Genomic DNA, 21,976 nt, shown 5'->3' with positions numbered 1-21,976 from the left:
AAATTCTTACTGTTATGTAATGTGAAATCATTTTAGAAGCATAAGATAAAGGTATTGATGTTGACAGGCTTGCAAAAATCTACAGGAATAGCATTTTTTTTCTCTTTAATGTTTGGGTTATTTCTGTTAATTGATTTAGGGGTGGTGTGGCAAAGGGAAGAATATATAGCAGCGGAGTGAGAGTGTTTGAGACACTAAATTCTAGCAGTCTGAAAAAAATGTCACAAAAAGAAAATAAATTATTTTGTTTTGGCCTTAGAGTTTCTGTGCTTTGTGTGTGTGTGTGTGTGTGTGTGTCACCCATCTTTTACAGCAATGGAAAACGCAAGGGTAACCAGCACTTGAGTAATACCATGATACACAATAGTTTTTAAAGGGATATTGACTTGAATAGCAGTCACACACGTTTTCACTGCAACATTTATGGGACATGGGGAAAGCTGTCCCAAAAATTCACATAAAAACAGTTAACTATACTATGATCTGAAGTCGTAGGTGCCAATCGCAGACTTGAAATTCCTGTGGGGGGAAAAAAAGCCAAAATAGCCAAAAAGAACAGTCAGTAATCTTTCAAATGATCTTACAGTAACAACAGAAAAATATGGGAAATATGGGACATACGGCCAAGGTGCTTTGTCTTGACTGACAGCTGCTGGAGTTAGGTGGCGTTACCAGCAGCGGTTCATTCTGCGTGTCTCGGCTAAAGGCCTTTATGATTAACTGTTGAACAATGCCTATTTTCTCCCATCTCAGTCATAGACATCTGTCTCTTTAGTAATACATTTTATTCTCTTCATACCGTTTGTTTGAAAGAAGCTTTCTGATGGTGATGAAGACGATGTGTTTGTTAATTCGAGATTCTCAATTGCAACTAAAAAAGCATGTGAACCACTTACAGTAGCCTTCCTGTGCGTCCCATGTTACGTTGTTGACCTCTATATTTGGAAGTGCACTCCTTTGGCATGCTATGTATGGAATGATAGCAGCAGTACGAAAAATAATACTAACAATAATAAAGATGCAGTTGTCTAACGTGGTGTAATTACAATACGTTTGCAAAGTAAACACAAGTAGTTTGGTTGCCGAAAAATAAATTGGTCTCCATATTTTAGTGACCAGCACATGTCGTAGCAATGACGTTGTCGTTAATGGCGTCTGTATGTTTTTGTTGAGCAGGCAAAAGAAGGGTGTCTGCAGCAAAGTTAAGCTTTCCGTCGGATTACGAGAAGGTAAATATCACGACACTGAAGTATTAGAGAAATATCATACAATTCAAATGGTTTTTCGATAGATTTTTTTTGTTTAAGAGAAACAGTCGGGATTTTCAGATCAGAAAGATGTCATATTTTCCCAGTTGAAGACGTCTAGCTGAGGTTTGCTTAGCTAGCCTCGACAGGCGTTATCTATCACAACAAATCATATAATTCTACAGCGGTATGGTAGCTTGCTCAAAATTGGAAATTGCTTGATTCTAACTAATTAATGAGAAAGCGTTCGACACATTTTAGCTCCAGTGTCGTCGCTTACACGATGGCATTGATTGAACTGTTTCCTGGAGTCCTGTTGTATTTGGACAGCAAGAAGCCATTCGGACGTTGGTAGTGGTAATTAGTTAGCAATACTGCCTGTAGTTAAATGTTAGCCGGTTTGACATCTAGCTAACGAGCTCTTCTGCGGTTATCCGTTTGTACTCTACATAGTGCACTGTTCTGCTCTGTGAACAGCGCTGAATAGGTAACATTTAGATGTTCTTATTTTGATTTATGTGAGAGAATTTATGCTAGCTATAACAACTATCTAAGTAATTGGTTGTTGTCAGTTAAGTAAAAAAAAAAGAAAAGATATACCTTGTTGATTTATGTCTCACCCTGTCGCTGCGTCTAGTTTTGGCCGTTGCTCTAGTTAAGTATAATTGACTGACCGACAGTGTACCAAATTAAGCTGACTGAGGCAACTATTAGCAATTTCAGAATAAATGAATATAAATGTTTTTAATATTGTAATGTTTAGTTTCAGTTATACCTTTCGTAAACCATAACCTGGCCACACCGGGTTGCAGCCCTTCAACTTACACGCCCCCCAGACTAAGGTGAAGTTAACGGAGAAAACAATGCTGTACACAGCAAAGAATGGATATGACGCAGTCTCTGGGTACATAGTGAGACAGTAATGTTACACTTGTTGAAGAGGAAATATTAGGCTGCCTGTGTCGTCAGAAACTATTTTCAGTGTTTACATTTGGCAGAACACTTTAAGCTTACCCAGATCTCCCTTGACAGCATTGTTTTTAACACTGTTAAAATTATTGCGAGCCACAAATGGCGTCTCTCTGTACAATTAAACATACTGACTTCTTTTTTTCCAGCTTTCTCTTTGTGGTGTTGTGTCACCCGGCAAGGGTGCAATGTTCTTCCGTTCCACATGAGCTCTACTATGTGGTACATTATGCAGAGTATTCAGAGTAAATACTCACTGTCTGAGCGGCTTATCCGAACCATTGCAGCCATCCGGTCCTTCCCACACGACAATGTGGAGGATCTTATACGCAGGGTAAGTCGCGTCAATAAAGGCACAGGTATACTATCAGGATGATGTGGGAATAAAGCCTGGTGATTGACCCCGAGTTCTAACTTTTTTAGGGGGCAGATGTAAACAGGATGCACGGCACTCTAAAACCATTGCACTGTGCCTGTATGGTTGCCGATGCAGACTGCGTGGAGCTCTTGTTGGAGAAAGGTGCAGAGGTAAGACACTTTTGACCCGCTTGTATTACTGCAAATTTGATTTAGCAGATAATCTTCCCCCCTTGTTCATTTATAAACAATGTAAGCTTACATTTGGTTATGTGGAGCATTCCCGTAAGCATTGCCGTGTGGTTTTAAACAAAGGCTTGTTTTGTCTGGTTCCTTCCAAGTGCATGTTTAACATCTGGCATTTATTTGGGTAGGTGAATGCCTTGGATGGCTATAACCGCACAGCGCTTCACTACGCAGCAGAGAAAGACGAGGGCTGTGTGGAGCTGCTGCTAGAGTATGGCGCGCAGCCCAATGCACTAGACGGAAACAAGGACACCCCCCTGCACTGGGCTGCTTTCAAAGACAACCCGGAGTGCGTCCGAGCCCTGCTGGAGAGCGGTGCCTGCCCCAACGCCCGCGACTACAACAACGACACGCCACTTAGCTGGGCTGCCATGAAGGGCAACCTGGAGAGCGTTCGCGTGCTGCTGGAGTACGGCGCCCAGGTCCATGTCACCAACCTGAAGGGTCAGACGCCTATTTCCCGGCTGGTGGCCCTACTCGCCCGGGGCTTGGGCACAGAGCAGGAGGAGGAGTGCCTGGAGCTCCTGTGCCGGGCCGCGGGGAGGTTCGAGATCCGGCGGGCCGATGGTTCTCTCCCCCGAGAGCTCAGCAAAGATCCGCAGCTCCTCGCCCGTCTGACCAGCATGGTGGCCCAGCCGCCCTCTCTGCGTGCCCTGGCACGCTACACTGTGCGTGACAGCCTGGGGGTGCAGTACCTCCCCACTGCTGTCAAACAGCTCCCACTCCCTGAGTCGGTCAAAGAGTACGTGCTTCTCAGGGACTGATGCTGAGACAGAACTGTCAGTAGGGGATGATAAACAAAGGAGGTAGCTGTCAACCATGTACACAAGAATTGATTGTGATTTGTCGTGAAAGATTGTGACTTTCAGGCCCATCTGTTGTTCAGTAACGTGTGTGTGTGTGTGTGTGTGAATGAATTACTTGATTGTTCTGTTGTGCACCAAGTTTATTTTTTCGCTCTTGTATTCTCAGCGATTTGGATCAGTGGATCAGAATTGTGTCGCAGCATAACTCCAGACACACATGAATAAGACGAGAGAGGGGTCAATAGCTGTTTTACATACCACGCAAGAAGTAGTGGATATGTATTTCAAATTGGCATTACTATAAAACCCATGTAAAATCTTCTGCTGGATAAAACAGTAATCACTGATAGCAAAGTGACAACACTGAACTCTTGAAAAACAGCAGTTTTAATAGGATGTCAAAAATAGTGTGAAGCACTTGAATTAAAATCTTTCAGCTGCTTGATTGTTAAAGATAAATACATTTATATAAACACAGTATATTTTTGTTTTGATTGTTTTTATGCTGAAGAGGATAAGTGCTTAGTCAGAAATGAGGAAGAGTGGATCCTTTTTGACATAAAACGAATAGCTCAGTTGTTTTAAGCAGATCGTACGTGACAGGTTGTTCAGGTTTTAACTTATGTTTTCTTTGGTGCTGATAAGGACGTAAGGGTTCGTGAACACTGTCTTTAACACTACAGTGAGTCAGTACGTTTCATATTCCTAATATAATTAGAGTGTTTGAAAATGACTATTTCTTGATTTCATCATGTAATTACTAACCAGTTGTTTAACACATGGCATGGTTATTCCCAGTTTTGATTGTCCTCACAGAGGGTGATCCAAAATATGGAATTATTATTCATAAGCATTCTGTGATATCAAGTGACTCCTTTTTTTCCCCACTCCTTTTTCTTATTCCTCTTATTTGGTATGTTTGTACAGTTGCTTGTTTTTAAAATAATTACATATGACTTTTCAGAGTTCACCTGAACATTTTTTTGGTGTATAGCCAATCAAAAAGTGCATTTTCTGTTCTCATACTGCAGCAAACAAGTAAAAGCCTTTCCTCATCACTCACAAGACATTCCCCGGAGTCCTCATTGTTCTGCTTGTAAAGGTTTATTTCATGTATACAGTATCTTGAGGAAAACCAAAGCCTTTGAGAAACATTCACATCCCATGATCTAAGGTACTACCTCAGCTCCCCCTGAAAACTGAATCATTTCACTTCTTGTCAGTTAAGCAATACATACAAACCTAGTTATTCAAAAATTACTGCTCTGGAGTTGTAATGTCGCAGCTTGTACCCCTTTTTCGTGTGGAACATTAAACAGGCAATGTCATGAGGGTTGTATTCTTGTAATGACCTATCTTGACCAGTAGAGGGCTCTAGTACAGTACAATAGTACAATCTCATTGCTATACTGTAGTTTCACGTGCAATGCCTGAAGGCGTAGAAACTATAGGTTGAATTTGATGCCTTGTAGTCCTACACTCTTACTTGGGTTGAAATTTCAGTCATTTTCTCTAGGAAATAACAATCCGCTAGTTAAAATGGGATGCTGGAACTTACATATATAACTTTACATTTATTCATTTAGCAGATGCTTGTATCCACAGCAACTTCCAAGCCAAGCAGAACGCGACCCAAACCATAACTTTGATAACTTTGAAAGGCGTTTTGCAATCACTGTGGTTTTAATCTCGTACGCTAGATCGCAATGAAAATATTCTTTTCTTTTAAAGACATTTTCATTGAATATTCACAGGGTTGTAAATCAGTTGTACAAATGCCATACAATACTTAGTCAAAATGTTTATCTATCAAAGATCTATTTCAGTGAATGAGCAGTTTTGATGTATTTAGTTTAAGTTAGTGTGTTAATAACAATTCCCTGGAATTTGTTCTTGAGAAAACAGTTTAATTTGTTATACTCTACAGCAGTACAGTATAGCTGGGAGGTTGGGAAATAAAAGCTTCTTTAGGTATGAATTGCTTTTTCCCCAATTACATGTCTTCAGTATATGACTAAAAAATCTCTCTTTTCAAAAATATACAATGTATGTCCTGTATAGGCACAATCATGATCAAACTGTTGCAGACACAAATGAAAAGGAAAAAAAATACCTCCTGACAGAATCCTTTGTTTAGTGAACAGAATCGCTTTTGTTTGTGCTCCTAACTTTATTTTAGCTTGTCCTCTAAGCACAGGATGTGCATCTAAAGGGAGAAAAAAAAGTGACTCCAGTTCTTAGGAAGGAAACCACAGTGGGACTGAGTAAAACCCTTCTCCCTTCCACCTTCCTCTGTTCCCTGTTCTCTATTCTCTACAGCAGGTATATCCCAGACATTGAAAGTTCTCATACATGTATGTGTCATACTTACTTACACATTACTTCATTAATTACACAGACTATTCATTGTGTACTGGCTTCAGTAGAACAGTTGATGAAATCTTGACATATACCATTAGTTCATTTATTCATATTTATTAATACATTTGTAAATAAAGAGGGGAAAATATATATTGTTTGATTGGTAAAACCATCTCCTTCATAATACCTCTATTGAAAGCAGTGCTTCATATTCTCTGGTTTGAAGCAAAGCAGACAATTATGCAAGACCTGCTCTCTGGAACAGAATACATAATTAAAGATACAGCTTCCCTGAACATCAACCTGGGATACAGAAAGAGGAAGAACATCATTTTCAAACTAAGTCACTGAGCTGAGAAATCGCTGTCTGCAGAACTGAGTAACAATGGTCAATTTGAAGTTTTCTCCCCATTTTTTGTTATGTTGTCAACAGTGATTCTTATAAAACTTTATATTCATTTTTATCTTTCCTTAACCACACCACTGCAAATCCAGTGTTACAAAAATAAAACATAAAAATGCAGAGCATGTTTCTACACAAAACACAGTTAATTAGTCACTGTTGTCTGGATATCATATGTGTCATTTGCAGAACTAAAGAATGTTTTGGTGTCCAGTTATTATGTAAACATCTTTTGATAGGACGACAGTAAAGTTATTCCAGTGATTCCAAGGGACTGACAGTGGATCACTTAGTTGTCCATCAAAAAAGATTGTTTATAGACCGTCCAAAGCTGAGCTTGCGCGCGCGCACACACACACACACACACACACAAAACGTGCTAGAGTTAGCATGATATGAATGGGACAAGTGTAATAACATTAATCACAAAAAACAGGGGTGAATTATGGGTCAATAAAAGTTCTGTTTCATTCTTAAAATTATTTTATTCATTTTATTTAGCAACATTTGTTTCATTCAGACCAGTCTACTAAAGACTCATTTACTAAAACAAGGTTTAGTAAGACAATTTACTTTTCCAGTTACTTTATTCTTTCCTTATTTGTATTTATTTCACGTGTACGTAATTTTATTTCATGACTAATTGTGTGACTACAGCCTCTAACAGAGAGGGACTCGAACATGGTAGATTGGTATAGCTCATACCATAGATCAGAACATATAGTATATACTCCTCTGGAGACGCTAGAAAAAACTGAAATATGACCCGGATTAAAATCTTAAAAATATGTTCAAAATAAATATCCACAAATTTGTGCACTGTGACAACTACATTTTAAAAATGCCTACAGCTTTTGTACCCGCGGAGATAAAATTTCACACCTTCAGATCACAGATCAACCAATGTATGGGTGGACGTTATATCTCGCGATGTTTCGCGGAGGAGGGGAGTGTCAGATTCCAAGGGAGAAGACAGGATAGAGGGAGAGTGGGGCGCCGAGGTGAGTTTGTAAACATTCTACTACTGTCAAATCTGAAATTCACGAGTAACTCTATTTGAAACAAAGCAAATGTAGCATACGTGACAGTCGAATCACCTCGTATATTAGCTACTGAAGTTATTTTAAGAAACTACTATGGCGTTGTCAGACTGTTAAGGTCCACCGAGATCTACGCATATGCTGCCTGATAGTTAGCCTACACGGCTATCGAGCTAGCGAGCTAACTGCTTACGCTATTGACAGGCTAACTTAAAGTTAGCAAACTAACTTCTTACGTTGTCTTTTCTGTGCTCTAAATTTTTTTACGCTCGTGCTATCAGTCGCGTGAGTTCTGAGATGTTATACTTGGTGAAAGAATGTTTTCGAACTCTTAAACATGAACTGGCATGGCATAGATTCTACCTGCTGTGGAGTTTGAATCGTCCCAGAGCGCTGCATACTTTTTCTTTATATCAGATATGGTTTATGAGCGGCCTGGTCATTGGAAGTTTCTTGCCCCGATCAAAAGTGGTGAATTCCATCTTTTCGAGTAGGACCGCCGTAAACCAATGACAATCAGACTCTAAGTCAGATTGACATCGATGTGGTCCATAGCGGCAAGCCGTAGATTTGATTGATGTGAGTATGGCAAATATTTTAGAGGGGAAGGCGGGCATATGCGGGAAAAGGCTGGGCTTGAAGTTGGCGTGTTCAAGAGAAAGTTAGCAAAAGCTAACTTAACTCGTGAGCAAGTTGTCCAAGAAGCAAGGGCTAGTCGATATTTGCAAACCAATTTTATAGCGACTTAGTTGTTGCAATACGATTGTAACAAAGCGTGTAAGTTTCAAATGTCAGTTACCTTTTAAAGGAAATAGGCGTCGATAACTCCAGAACCAGTTTCAAGTCGTTTCCGAGATTTTGCAGCGAGTCCATTAGTCTAATTTAGTGATTTTTCATAATCGATCGGACGTTGGATGCTCTTGCCTTCTATGACTTTGTTTAATGATGAACTACTCACTGCAGAATATTCATGATTTTGTTTTCTTTTATATCTGCATCTGCCTCTTTGTAATTTTGCAACGAGGTTACATACTGTTGGAGAAATGTGCGCGACACATTTGCATCTAATTACAAAATCTGTTATTAACTTCAAGGAAACAGATCACACATGAGCTTAGCTACGATTCTTACTTATAAACAAACAAAAACCTGTAGCATCAGCACTTCAGAGTGGGAAGATAGCGGGTTTGTTTACGAAGAACCAAACATTCGTTAAACATTTCTTAAACATTTCTTATCGCTATTTTGTTCCATACTGGCAATTTGGTAAGAAAAGCCAAGTATACTCAAGTGCCCGCTGGATTTAGGAATCCAATTCTACGTAAATATCAGCGTTATAATGTTAGGAGTGAAACGGGAGCATACGAGTAATTAGTTTCTTGTTATTTGAGCTTCCAGTCCTGTATCTGTGTGTCTTCATGCCTGTCACCACCATATGTTTGAGAATCCCATATGTAAATTGGAATTTAGGTCATCCCGTTAGCCCTTCACTTCAAATAACCTCTCAACTTTATTAGAAAATCGCTGTTTCACATCGCTGAGGGCATCTTAAAATTGTATCACTACGCGGATATACTCGCCATTTTTTGACAGTCTAACAATAGGAAGAGGACAAAGTAGCAGTAAAAATCTTTTGCTCTCATTTACAACAACGTGTTACCAAAAATAAATACATCTTTAAAATGTAACATTATGATTGATTTTTCCCTGTTATGTTGAAGGCATACTATATTGACAAGGCTTCTGTGGTGAGGAGCCATTTGTTCAGTTGCTCTATGGTTTTTTAGGTTCTCACATGGATGTTCAAGCTTGTATTTCAGCTTTCATTCTTGGTTGTTGCTGTGTGTTTCTTTGCATTTTTTTTTTACAGTAGGCACGAGAGAGAGGGTCTAATTGCTCTCTTTTATGTGGTAGTGCATAACTGAAGATCAAATGTCACGTTTTTAAGACTGTTGTATATAACATTGTTGTTACAGCACTATAAAATGACAATGAAGCCAGTGATCCCTTTAATAAAAAAGACGTTGAGGACCAGATTGTTTCCAGTTTCATTGTACAGAACAGCCCAGGGTCTTGCATTGTGCTGTATTGTCTGTTGCCTCAGCATGGATTTAGCACTGAGCACACTGCAGCTATGCAGACATGGATATAGGGTTTCATTTGTTCCATATACCAAAGCTTGAGTTCACTTGGGTTGCATAAATCCATATTTACTGTAGTACACACCCTGTAGACCTCGTCTCTTGACACTGACACACTTCGACCTCAAAAGCACTCACACTTTGACTTTGCGTCGTACTAAATACTATTCACAAACTATTGCCTCTGTCTTTCTCCCTGTTTTTTTGTGGCTCCCTCCCTCCCTCTCTCTCTCTCTCTCTCTCTCTCTCCTTCTCTCTCTCTCTCTCTGTTTTAGTGGGGTCTCCCCCTACCCTCTAGCAACTCAAGCTCCAGATTCCTCATTCTTGGCTGCAGTGGTAGCTATTAATACAGTTTGTTTAGTCAGTTTCCTAGCAGGCAGCATCAAACAGTGCGCACCCGTGGCTGATTATAGCAGGGCTTCGCTGCTGCTCTCCACCTGCTGAGTAGGAGAAATCCAAGTTAATGGCAGGATGCTGCCTGCCACCTCCCAGACTGGACCCACTGGAACTGGGCCACTGAGACCACTATTGTACATCACCTGTGACTGTAAACCTCAAGTGGGTGATCCACTCCACATTTAGATATGAGGAGTTTAGGACAGGATTCAAGACAGCGCTAGGAGACACTCCCATTCAGCATGCAGTACACAGTACACAGCTGTAAGCCTGTTTATATCTATATATCTATATATCTATGTCTATCCATATGTGTGTGTGTGTGTGTGTGTGTGTATAATATGTATATATATATATATATATATATATATATATATATACACACACACACACACAAATATACATATATATGAAATGTATATATTACTATAAAGAACTTTATTCTTTTGACATGCAGTGTGAAATTCCATGTGAAGGTATTACCACCTGTATCAGGAAAAACATTTCGGAGTACTCGAGATAAATACATCTGAAATTGATTATTTGTCAGTGTGACTGATGGTCAGGATGCAGTTAGATAAGATAGGTTGGCAGGAATGAACCGTGAACTCTGTCTGGGAGCTCCACACTTTGCTTGGGCAAAATCACTTTCACAATGATGTAGGGAAAAAAAAAAAAAAACAAAAGCAAGAAAACGAAACAGAAGGTTTGTAAATGGCCCTCTTTGCGTATCCAGATTGACTGTGGGGATTGTAACCAGTTTAAAAAGCCTTGACGTGGAGAGTTTAATGTACTCATAGAGTCTGTAAGATCTGCAAGGAATCAAGCTGTTCAGCTTGTGTGTCACTTTGATCTCCGCGGGGGAGGGGGGGGGGCAAACAAGATGCACTTCTTTTCTTTATGGAAAACAGAGCTATGGCTGCTAATTTCAACTCTGCACGCCACTCCTCAAAAGACCTCCGAGCCAGTGGAAGCCATCAGCGGACACATGTGAACTGGAAACAGCCACAGTCGTTAAAGAGTAATTCCCTTAGACGGGACGTGACGAACGCGCACTCGCAACAACGACCTGTCTACGGTAGCTGATACCAAAAAAAAGGCTTTGTTACTCTCTTCAATCTGTATAGCGTTAGCATTCTGGAATTGCCTTCGGAGCGAGTGGAAAGAAACTTTCCAGCCTCTCCGCTTACCGTACAGGCTCATTAAGCTGCCTCTCATGATAACCAGGATCTCTCAGGTGAACGTGTGTTTATAGAAAGAGGAGTGGAGGGTGGAGGGTGTGTGTTTATGGAGGTGGTGTGGGGCTGAAGTTGTATAACTCTTCACGTCATTGGGAGCCCGTGCGGTGATGCTGCTGGTGGAGTTGGTGATGGTGATGGGGGGGGGCAGTAATGAAACATTAATGCTCCTTCCAATCTCTATTTAAATTTAATGAACATGTTATTTTTCTAAAATTCCCAGCCGCTCCACACGTGGATCGCTTGGTTGTTAGGGAGAGAGAGAGAGGAGTTCTTCCACACTAGTAGGAGATTTAAACAGGGCTTTTATGTTGTGTCAGTGCAACTTCATTCACAGTTGCTGGAGAAACTAAATAGTGACTTACACATTCTCAGGTTCTGTCAACATGACATGTAAATAGTAGATCCCTTGAAACATTTTTTTTTTTTGTGAATGATTAGTAAGGGCTTGTGAGAGGACAGGAAAGGAATAGCACAAACCTGGAGTTAAACATTTGACACCACGACTGTGAGGCTGAAATGCTTGTCCAACCAGAACCGTGGTTACACAGCTGTTCATTTTTTTTTATCATAATGATCTTAACTGTAATAATACAAGCATTTTTTTTGTATCTTGATATAAGGTTGTAAACATACATAATGAAAATTTCAAACAACCCTGAACTAGACAGTTCGGATGACTTTTCACTGGTCCAAGCTGTGCCGGTGCCAGTTCTGATATAGGAAAGTGTTTGTCGTTCCTGAGAAGTATAGAGCGTCAGAGAGAGCACAGTGTCGACATTTGAGCTGTAGAATGGAGTGCGGGAGTTCAGCGAAGGGGTGAAAAGGCTAGGAGGCAGAGTGGAGGTGCAGAGTGGAAACTGACATTCAGCGGCAGGAGCGAAGGAGCAAAGCACTCTTCTTAGAGGTAGCCAAGGCCGCTGTGAGGAATGGAGGTGGAGCTGGAGAGGGAGGAGTAACAGAAGTGGGTGTTGCAGCACAGAGAAAGAGAAAAAGAAAAAAAAAAGAAAAGAGAGAGAGAGGCATGGCTTTGTATGATTGCTGGGTTTTCTTCTTATCTAGAAACTGCTCTTCATTGGTCAACTAGATGCCCCCAGTTTGAAGGAAGTATCACCAGGGAAACTTCAGCTTGCAGCGTGCGCGCGTGTGTGTCTCTGTGTGTGCATGTTTTCTTCCCTGCTCAATGTTATTTTTAAACACCCTCTATTTCCTGCATTGACTGAGGGCACGACTAGAGAAGCATCCTTGCGCCATTTGAAACGACCGGGAGAAAAAAAAGCCTGTCTTTTGAAATACCTTTTAAACCCACCACTATGTTCTCCCCTTTTGCTTTCCCACAGTTACATTGCAAGCTCTTTGCAAAAATGGGGGACGACCGACCTTTTGTTTGCACTGCTCCTGGCTGTGGGCAGGTAAGTCCTGCATTCCCTCTCCACCTATCTTAGGTTTCAGGTGTGCATGGGTGGGTGTGAGGTGTGTGTGGGTGTATGTGTTTCTGTCTGTCTGTCTGTCTGTGTAGCGTTCTACTTTCATCTCTGCTGTTATGATCCAAATAGGCATTGTATTTAACTGTGTCTTGTCACCAAGAAGAAACCATGTTCACATTGTGCGTTGTCTAGTTGGTCCCATAGTATGGTTACAATAGCAGAGCGATGTGTGCTGGAGGACAGTTAGCATGTAACGTTTGTTAGTGACTGGCAGGCTGACGTTAGTACTGCTCTAGCACCCTATGAGTGGACTAACCACACTGACTGGGTACTGATAAAACACTTGTGAAACAACAGCAGCGACTTTTCTGGCTCTGAGTCATTGACTGTGGTGATGAGTAATCAGGTGAAGACTTCACTGTCCCGGCCTGTCTGAGTTTGCTCTGAACGGACTGTGTGCCCAGGTTGGCGTCTCTGATTTGACTAGACCCTGAATGTACGCTCTCCCTGAACTGGGTTTGTGTAAGACCTCGTTTTGTGAAAGAAGGCTCTTAAAGACTGAAAGCGGAAGTGACTGAGACACCCCAGCCCGTGTGACGAGATGGTGGAACATCTCTTTTTAGCTTGAGGTTTTGTTTTGAATATGTGTTTTTTTTTTTTAACACCAGTTAGTGTCAAGTCACAGCGAGAAAGTTCGTACAAGTATGTGTTCAGCTGAACAGCGTCACTAACCTGCATTACCGTACGACCGTCATTCGACAGTATTGTCGTATAGGTGTGTGGTTTAACCACGCAAGTTTACGCATTCTGAGGAAGAACATGAACTCTCAGTTAATTATTGATTGTGTTATGTTGTTTGCTAAATTCCTTCCTAACAATCCTGAAGGAGCACGATGAAGAAAACACAGGATTTGTTTTCAGGGCAAATATATCTACATAATAATTTCCCTGTTTTATGACAGCAACCAAACACATCCAAATTATTTCTTCAAACATAAGTAAGCAGTTATTGATCAGTTTGTACATAAGAAATGTGGTGAAACTTAAAGTTGACCTGTTACTGTATGGCTGTAACGTACCATGGATGCTTTTTATTATGTGTAATATTTTTTATACTGTGTTTGTGTCACTCTGACTTGTTGATTTGAGCTGTGCTCCGGTGCACTGCTGTGCTGTTGTTGACATATAAATACTTTTTGCGTCAGCCCGGCGCGTATGTGGGCTCTAGAGTCTGTGAATTCCACTGAATAAGGTCCTTATGTGAACTGTCTGCGTGGTTGTCATTCAGTTATAACAGAAAGACTAACAGGCACATCAAAAGGAAGACTGAGAAGAGAGAGAGAGAGAGAAAAAAAAAACAAATTAAAAAAAGGACCCTGCTGGTTGCCATTGGAGACTTTCTGGTTGCCGTGCCAATGCGTTTCAGTCCTTAGCATGTGTTAGCTGCTGTCACTGCATCGATAACACGTTCCCCCAGAAGGGCTAACAGCAGGCTGCAGGAGTCAAACCCGTGAGGTAAAAAACAAACAAAGCAAAAAAAGGAAGCTGAAGCTGAGAACTGAAGAAGAGGGTGTTACTGAACTGTAGACTTGAGATGTGGGTGTTTTCCCACGTGGAAGTACACAGTACTTAGACAGTAAAAGCCCATTTGCATTAGTCTGTTTACCCAAACAGATATGTCTGCCTGGGTCATCTCAGCACTTGATCTCTCTGTTTGTGTTTAGAATAATATGTTTCGCTCAGGTTAATCTACCATCATCTTATTCTCCCCACACGTTTATGACAACTGTTTTTTTTTTTTATCAACTAAACCCAAGTTATGATTGCAGTCTCTGTCAGAGATTTCTCAACAGTGCTGATATCTGGTTATGTCAGACGTGTGTGTGGCGTGTAACGTTCGTTATCTGTTAGCGTATGAAGCAAGCTCTAGCACGCCCGGAGACTCTAACCTTCTCTGTGTCAGAGAAGACCATGGCAGCCATGCAGTTGTTTGACTGGTGATGCTGGTACATCTAAAAATAAGCTCCTGACACTTGACTGTGTTTCCACTTCTCTCTCTCTCCAGCTCTCTCTCTCTCTCTCTCTCGCTCTCTCACGGCTGAACTGTAACTGTGACCTGACACCAGAAATAGTATGAAGAAGACAGCAGAGTCTATAACCTCCTACAGGTCTGACTGAGTCACCTATAGACGTGAAACCCACTCAGAGAGAGAGAGAGAGAGAGAGACTGATAAAGGGATGCCATGCTGTCATGTGTGTGCAGTTTTCGGAGTATCGAAGATAGTGCAAACAGTGGTTTGTTGTGAAGGTGAGAGATCAGAGCATGTGGCTGTGTCGGGAGGTGTGACAGAGCTGTACCTTTGACTTTAGCTCCTCTTACATTTGCTCCTCTTTGGAAATAAAAACATTTTGAACAATGTCAAATGCTCTGTAAAAGGCCGTGTGTGTTGTCCCTAACCAGAAACCCAACACTATCTTGCTTCTGTCTGCTATTTGGCCTCAAACGTTTTGACCTGGTGAAAGACTTGGGAATAGATCCTTTTGATATTGAATGTTGCACTTTGTGTTTGTCGGGCGGATTGTTAAATGACTTCGTACGACTGTCATTGTATAACACGGGGAGCAGTAGTTTGCATATCTAATAAAACGTCGGGCACGATATGCCTAATGACTTCCGCGTGCGAAGTGCCAGGTCGTTCTTGCATTAACCTCAGGGTCTATATCGAGTCACGCGCACCTGTCACCTCACACACACACACGGCCAACCCACTGCAATTTGGACTCTCCGCAGACTTTCAACAGGGCTTAGAGTCAGCCTGCAGGATCATCTCACACTTAATGCTGAGGTATGATACAACAACAACAACAACAGGAACAACGACAACAACAACAAAAATTGAAGGTTTATAGCCCGTATGGTGAAACGTGTTTAAAAACAAGGCAGTTCCCACATGGAAGAAACATTGAGGTTCACTGGTTCATTCATTGGTGCGTGTGCGCGTGGGGGCGGGGGCGAGAGCAGTGCCTGGGGTTATAAAAAGACCACAGAGATTAAATTTGAGTCGTCCAGTGTACCGTGCTGTTGATGGTCTTTGTTGTGAGGTCCATAGCAATACTGTATGTGTTTGTTACATGTCAAACAGTGGACTGGATCAGATTTAGTGGAAGTTAATATTTCCATCATTGCTGGCCTACATAGTCAAAACACAAATCTGTTCTTTCACAGTCCCTTCTCATTTGCCTTGGAGCTTTTTATGTCTCTCTCTCTCTCTCTCTCTCTCTTTCACTCTGTCCCCATGTGACTGTTCTCTCTGGCTTTATCTCTCTTTCTCTCTGTCCTCCACTGCAGAGGTTTACTAATGAGGACCACCTTGCTGTCCACAAACACAAGCACGAATTGACCCTGAAGTTTGGACCTGCCAGAACCGACTCGGTCATCATCGCAGGTACGATGAACAAAAACAAAAATACCTTGAACAGAAACACGGCTGCTTTCAGCCAGTCATGAAGTCATACATTGATCTGTGTGACATTTGTCAGTAATATTTTGGCAGACTTGTGTCTTGTATTGTATAAATGTAACATGGAATGCCATTATTGTCAGTTGTAGCGTACATAAACAATCAACTCTAGGATGAACAGAAAGACATCCTTCTTTTCTATAAAAGAATCGTATAGAATGTTGCCAGACCACTTCATAACACACCACGTCAATACCTCCGAGTACAGCTCACATTCTGGTGTTGTTTGAAAGTGGCATTCACATAGCCTTATCTTCACGTTATCTTCGCGTCATCTTCAGGGCTTTTTCTCACCTATTTCAGATCGGCATCTTCAGCCCGTTTGGTTGTTTAGCTGTGATCACAGCAAGGCCTGTTTTCTTTGTCAGTTTACATTCTCTGTGTGTTGATGAGTAATGCTAATGGTGCCCTGGATGCCACACGCTGCTGCTCTTTGTTCTCACACCAGGCGAACACGACGGATGGTTACAGTCACACGCTCGCCTCTTAAACACACTACTTTATGATCTGCTCTGTGTCTGTCTGTGTGTGTCTACAACTTATAAAGATTTAATAAGAAGACATGAATTAGATATGATTAAATTGGTGTCACGGTGTCTTAGTCGTCTTCCTCTTCCGTTAATCACTCCTGTGCAATATAACTTTTCAAAACATATCCCGAAATGATTCCTTTTTGATATCTGATTAATTTTCTTGATTCAGTCAGTCAGTTCAAATATTTGAGAACGAGTTGTTGAGCTTTGAAATGAACAGGCCAGCTCTGATCTCTGGACTCTAAACTCTGGACTCTAAACTCTGTCTATGGCTTTGTCTCTTTTAAGTACTCCGTTATAAATAAAGAGATCCCACGCGTAGAAAATCCCTCTTTTTTCACCCTCTTTTTTTTCTCTTTTTTTCTTCACCAGACCAGACGCCAACTCCCACTCGTTTCCTGAAGAACTGCGAGGAAGTGGGCTTGTTCAATGAGCTGGCCAGCTCCTTTGAACAGGAGTTTCGCAAGGCCCAAGAAGACGATGACAAGAAGGCCAAAAACCCGGTGAGTGAGCATCAGCAGAGACAAGGGTGGAGGGTCCATGTTGTCATGGCGTCGGATCTGCTCCAGACATGACAGCACTGGGTCGTCTGGAGCCAAGAATGGGGATTAATGAGCTCGGGGAGGGAAAGGCAAGGAGGAGAAGGGTTGCCGTATTCCTTCTTTTTGCCTCATAGTGTCTGTTTTTTGTTTTTTTTTTTTTCTTTTCTCCTCTCCTCTCCTGGCTGCAGCTGCCGGCTCCTAACTCCACAGCCTTGGACATGAGCCTCCAGACTCCCTCGGATGTGAAGGTGAAGGAGGAGGAGCCCGTGGAGGTAGACTCCTCTCCCCCCGACAGCCCGGATTCCATCGGAAGCATGTCGGACAGCAACCAGGCCCCGGCCAGCAAAAGAGAGGTAGTGCACACAGAGTCGTGTGTGTGTCCTTTGTCCCAGAGCCACACGCAATATTTATAACCATACGAGTGTTTGTAAAGCGGTCACACGACTTTTAATGAGGGTAACTATAAACACACGTGGATCCGTGCCAACGTTCAATTAAACCTCTCCAACTGAAACCTCAGACCACACTAATAGGGTGTCTAATGGGACGCAACCATGTGCTTTTTTTATGGAGTTAGAAGAGGTTGTTTGTAGTTGTTCCCAAGTGTTAAAAAAAATGGAACTGTAGGAATATCATAACTGCACTCCACATGCATGTCTGAAAGTGACCGTGTGTGTGTGTTACTTCTCCAGGGTTCTTCTCCTAAGCCGGCTGTGAGTTCGGCACCCACCCCCACCATTGTGCGGCCTGGATCCCTGCCCCTGCACCTGAGTTACGACGCCCTCCAGCCCACCATGCCCTCGCCCACGTCCGTCATCACTCAGGCCCCGCCTTCCAACCGTCAGCTCGGGTGAGCAGAGCTCCACAGGAAACGCAACACTTATTCACTTATTCTGTCCGTCACTCCAAAAACGAGATCTTCAGAGGAAGTCATGACTCACTGTCTCTGCTCAGTTTGGTGTGGTCATGTTCTATGAGCAGTCACTCATTTTTCCCTTCTTTTTGTTTTTTTCTTGTTCCCTTGAGCTCAAAGAATACTCATTTCAGAGCAGGGAGTAAAAAAGTAGTTTCTTTTTTATGAATTATAACTCTGCTATTTGTTTCGTTCGGGTCATCTCTCATGGCTCTTATTTACTGGTCCTGTTCTGTCCATTCAGATCACCCACGGGTCCATATCCAATGATGATGCACCTTCCTAACGGTCAGGCTGTTCCCGTGCTCCCAGGCCCTGTGCAAATGCCTTCAGTTATATCTGTAAGAAACCCTCACACACACTGCATGTTGTCTATTTTTTTTTTTTTTTTAATAAAACAAAACAAGTAACCAGTTGAGTGATACAACTGATGTGTTGCCTAATACACACCTCATGTGTAGCTTCTCAGATCCATAACTATTCATATCTTTTACTATGGCATTTGATGTGTTGTGTGTAGTTGGCAAGGCCGATGTGTATGGTACCAAACATTCCTGGAATCCCTGGGCCTCCACTAGGGGGCAGCAGCAGCGGCTCATCTTCCCCTTCAGGCTATAACGCTCACTCTGAAGCTAAGATGGTGAGACAAATATCCATTTTTTTTTTTTATTAATACCCAGCTGGAAGCCCAGTTCCACTTACCACGTTGTACCTTAAAAAAGGCTTCGCCGATTGTTTTCACTTGTCTCTTCACTGGTGTCTTGTTTTCACTGCTGTTGTGGGTATAGTGATGCAGCGACGCATCACGTACGTGCCACTTTTCACAACAAACAAGCCGTGGGCCGCCATGCTGTGCTGTTACCACACAAATAAAAAGATCGACTCATTTCCATCCTCTTACCACATTTCATACACTCCTGTAACAGAAATACCCCCCTCAAGCTAATGTTGAACTCTCCATGTTTAACACAGCCATCTTAGATACGTAGAGCAAAACCAGCTGAATTTTCTTTGTGCCTCTCTTTCACACAAATGAAGAATGTGTTAATATGAAGTTGAATAAAACCAAAAGGACACTAAATTTCATATATATTGTTTGTTTGTAGGTGTATTGTGGGCAATATTATGTTGTAATATGACTTTTGTTTTTTTGTTTTTCTCTCACAGAGGCTTAAGGCAGCACTGTCCCAGCAGACGCCTGCAGCTCAGGGCTGCGTGGGCGTGGCCATGGGCTCCAGTGCCCTGGTGCCTCAGAGAATGGAACAAAGCCAGTTATTAGTGCAGCACCCTGATGCTCCCTCCCCAGCGCAGCCCCAGGTAAACACTGCACACACACACACACGTGTTCTTGCACAGTCACGGCACTCCCTTGATGTTTACTTCTCAAGCCCTTAATAGGCTCTTTTGGCCACATGCTGTTGTATGGACAGTAGACTTAGGAGTTAAGAGAGGACTCAGAAGCACAGTAAACCAAAGGCCATTTTTGAAAGGCCAAATACTCACGTCCATAACTCTATCACCCAGTCCGTATAAACAGATAATCTTTTCCGCTGACTTCTCAGAGCCGCCTACGTTCTGAATCTGTGTGTGCAGGTTTCTCCAGCCCAGCCCACCGGGGGCCGGCGGCGACGGACCACGGAGGACGACCCAGACGAGCGGAGGAAGCGCTTCCTAGAGAGGAACCGGGCGGCGGCCTCACGCTGCCGACAGAAACGCAAGCTGTGGGTCAGCTCTCTGGAAAAGAAAGCGGAGGAGCTGACGTCCATGAACGTTTCTCTGTCTGTGAGTCACTCTCAGTCTCTCTCACCGAATGGCTGTTTAATTAACAGACACATACAGACGACCAGATGTTCCCCTCTTAATCTTACTGTTAGCAATATTCAGCTCATTTAAAATGCATCACTGCTCTATCCAGTGTAGCCGTTTCCTATTAGTTCCCAGATGGTGCTCCAACTCTCTCTTTGGCCTTTTTATTCCCTCTCAAAATGCTTTAATAAGCTCATCTGAAAAATTAAAGTGGGAGCAATTTATTTTGTATTCACTTCTCCTGTCGGCACTTAAACATTTTAAAGGAGTTATTTATCTGACTGATTGTAAAAGCTACTTTGTAATGGGGCAGTTACACGTCCTTTTCCCAAACTAGCTTACACATGGAAATGTGAGCCTTTTGTCACAGTTAATCAGAGACAGTTCAGTGAAGGAAACCTCACAGCTGAAATGTAGACCTGTTAACTGTGTAGACTTAGTAACATGAGCTGCTTCCTTCGGACTCTGTCCCTCTACATTACGAGTTATATGTGCCCTGTTTTTTTATGTCTCCGTATCTGTCTCGTGCATGTTCTGGCCTGGGGGACAAAATGAAAATTGGCTTTTGTACAATGCTAACATGAGAGAGCACAAGTAATACATCTGAGGGTAAAAAAATGATTTGATCCTAGAGTATTTTACTTGTTATATTATATTATATTATATTATATTATATTATATTATATTATATTATATGTACTTCTTTGGTTTGATATTGTTGTGTATTCTTGCACTGGTGGTATGCTACTGTTGACTGAATCAAGGGGAAACACTGATGGTTCAGAAACACTTAGAGAGCCCTCTTTTCTCTAACATTTTTTTTTCTCTCTTTTTGTGTATGTGTGTATCTTTGGCAGAATGAGGTGTCTCTCTTACGAAATGAAGTTGCTCATCTGAAACAGCTGTTGTTGGCCCATAAAGACTGTCCAGTCACCACCTTACAGAAGAAGAGTGCTTACTTGGGTGAGTCAGAGTACACCTCACACCATACATACCATACCTCACACCATATTACTCACACCATACTACACATACCATACACACCATACCACACACACCACACCATACACTTCACACCCGTGTCTGTCTTTCAGTACTGACTCATGTCCGGTCTTTCCCTCACCCAGGAGAAGAGAGCGTGAAAGAGGTGTCGGAGCCCACAGGTTCTCCAGCACCCGTCATCCAGCACAGCTCTCTGGCCCCGAGCCCCTCATCCGCGGGGGGACCCAACGGGCTGAGTGCCCGCGCGGCAGCTGAGGCAGTGGCCATGTCGGTGTTGGCGGGGATGGGCAGCCAGCGGAGCGAGAGCGGGCCGTCCCACATCATCATGGCCTCACAGTCCCAGCCCGCCGCCAGATGATGAGCGACTCGAGCGCCAACACGCCGCACGGGACTCAGCACACGCTTTGGGGAGGGGGGTGGGGGGTGGGCACGCGGAATGAGAAAGGAGCGAGGGGGAGACAGAGCAGGCTCTCTCTCCCTCTCCCTAGCCCTCTCATGTTGTCATTCTGTCACACTCTGGCCTGGAGCTCTGCAGCATTCTGGGAATGAACTGGGAGCAGTGAGAGAGAGAGAGAGTAAGAGCGAGAGAGAGAGAGAGAGAGAGAGAGAGAGAGAAAGAGGAAGAGGGATTCCTGTTCACTATGCCATAGACTACAGGGGCTGGACTCCAACATACTCAATCTCCCATAATTCTCTACCTGCCTCTGCCTCACCCTTCCATGTTTTCCCTGATCTTTACTGGACTGTAAGGGTACATCTCACCAAGTCGTCGAACTGTCGCTTGGACCTGCCGCACGTGGAAGTCACGTCACACGAGTACCCCTGCATGGTCATATGCACATATAAACACACACTCACAATTCAACATGGACTTTGGCTTTTCACACAGGTTTTTTAATGATCAATTGGTAGTCGACGTAGTGTACTTGAGTGGTGTATGTGCTTTCACTTGATGCCGCTGGAATGGTTTTCTCACTGCAGTGCACATTCATTCTTTCACATAAAGAGATGCTGTGCTTTATGATTGA

At 42.6% G+C, this 21,976-nt stretch overlaps 2 protein-coding genes across 3 annotated transcripts; both read left to right on the top strand.

The window, feature by feature from the left end:
- The first annotated feature begins 1,161 nt into the window (after positions 1-1,161).
- Positions 1,162-4,582, top strand: asb8 (ankyrin repeat and SOCS box containing 8). Its single transcript, XM_030768863.1, has 4 exons — positions 1,162-1,229; positions 2,366-2,550; positions 2,640-2,744; positions 2,948-4,582. Exons 2-4 carry the CDS (start codon positions 2,422-2,424, stop codon positions 3,581-3,583), a joined length of 870 nt encoding a protein of 289 aa, XP_030624723.1. The 5' UTR covers positions 1,162-1,229; positions 2,366-2,421; the 3' UTR covers positions 3,584-4,582.
- A 2,797-nt stretch (positions 4,583-7,379) lies between these two features.
- atf7a (activating transcription factor 7a) lies at positions 7,380-21,976 on the top strand. 2 transcript variants are annotated; one of them, XM_030768645.1, is made up of 12 exons: positions 7,380-7,390; positions 12,545-12,616; positions 15,981-16,077; positions 17,058-17,188; positions 17,416-17,580; positions 17,920-18,077; positions 18,385-18,481; positions 18,661-18,780; positions 19,308-19,457; positions 19,734-19,922; positions 20,804-20,909; positions 21,080-21,976. In XM_030768645.1, exons 2-12 carry the CDS (start codon positions 12,569-12,571, stop codon positions 21,304-21,306), a joined length of 1,488 nt encoding a protein of 495 aa, XP_030624505.1. In that variant the 5' UTR covers positions 7,380-7,390; positions 12,545-12,568; the 3' UTR covers positions 21,307-21,976. The 2 variants fall into 2 exon arrangements, with proteins under 2 accessions (XP_030624505.1, XP_030624504.1); XM_030768644.1 differs by lacking the exon at positions 7,380-7,390 and having other exon boundaries at positions 12,526-12,616; positions 21,074-21,976.

Source organism: Chanos chanos, chromosome 3 (genome assembly GCF_902362185.1).
Source record: "Chanos chanos chromosome 3, fChaCha1.1, whole genome shotgun sequence".
NCBI classification, from domain to species: Eukaryota; Metazoa; Chordata; class Actinopteri; order Gonorynchiformes; family Chanidae; genus Chanos; species Chanos chanos.
This window is presented reverse-complemented; position numbering and strand designations above follow the sequence as displayed.

What these genes read in the sequence shown, in the direction of transcription:
- asb8 (XM_030768863.1), top strand. Translation starts at nt 2,422, where the DNA reads ATGAGCTCTACTATGTGGTACATTATGCAGAGTATTCAGAGTAAATAC. An exon ending in TGGAGGATCTTATACGCAGG is followed by an intron (nt 2,551 to 2,639) that starts GTAAGTCGCGTC and finishes TAACTTTTTTAG; the next exon opens with GGGGCAGATGTAAACAGGAT. An exon ending in TGTTGGAGAAAGGTGCAGAG is followed by an intron (nt 2,745 to 2,947) that starts GTAAGACACTTT and finishes TTATTTGGGTAG; the next exon opens with GTGAATGCCTTGGATGGCTA.
- atf7a (XM_030768644.1), top strand. Translation starts at nt 12,569, where the DNA reads ATGGGGGACGACCGACCTTTTGTTTGCACTGCTCCTGGCTGTGGGCAG. An exon ending in CGACTCGGTCATCATCGCAG is followed by an intron (nt 16,078 to 17,057) that starts GTACGATGAACA and finishes TTTCTTCACCAG; the next exon opens with ACCAGACGCCAACTCCCACT. An exon ending in CCCCGGCCAGCAAAAGAGAG is followed by an intron (nt 17,581 to 17,919) that starts GTAGTGCACACA and finishes TTACTTCTCCAG; the next exon opens with GGTTCTTCTCCTAAGCCGGC.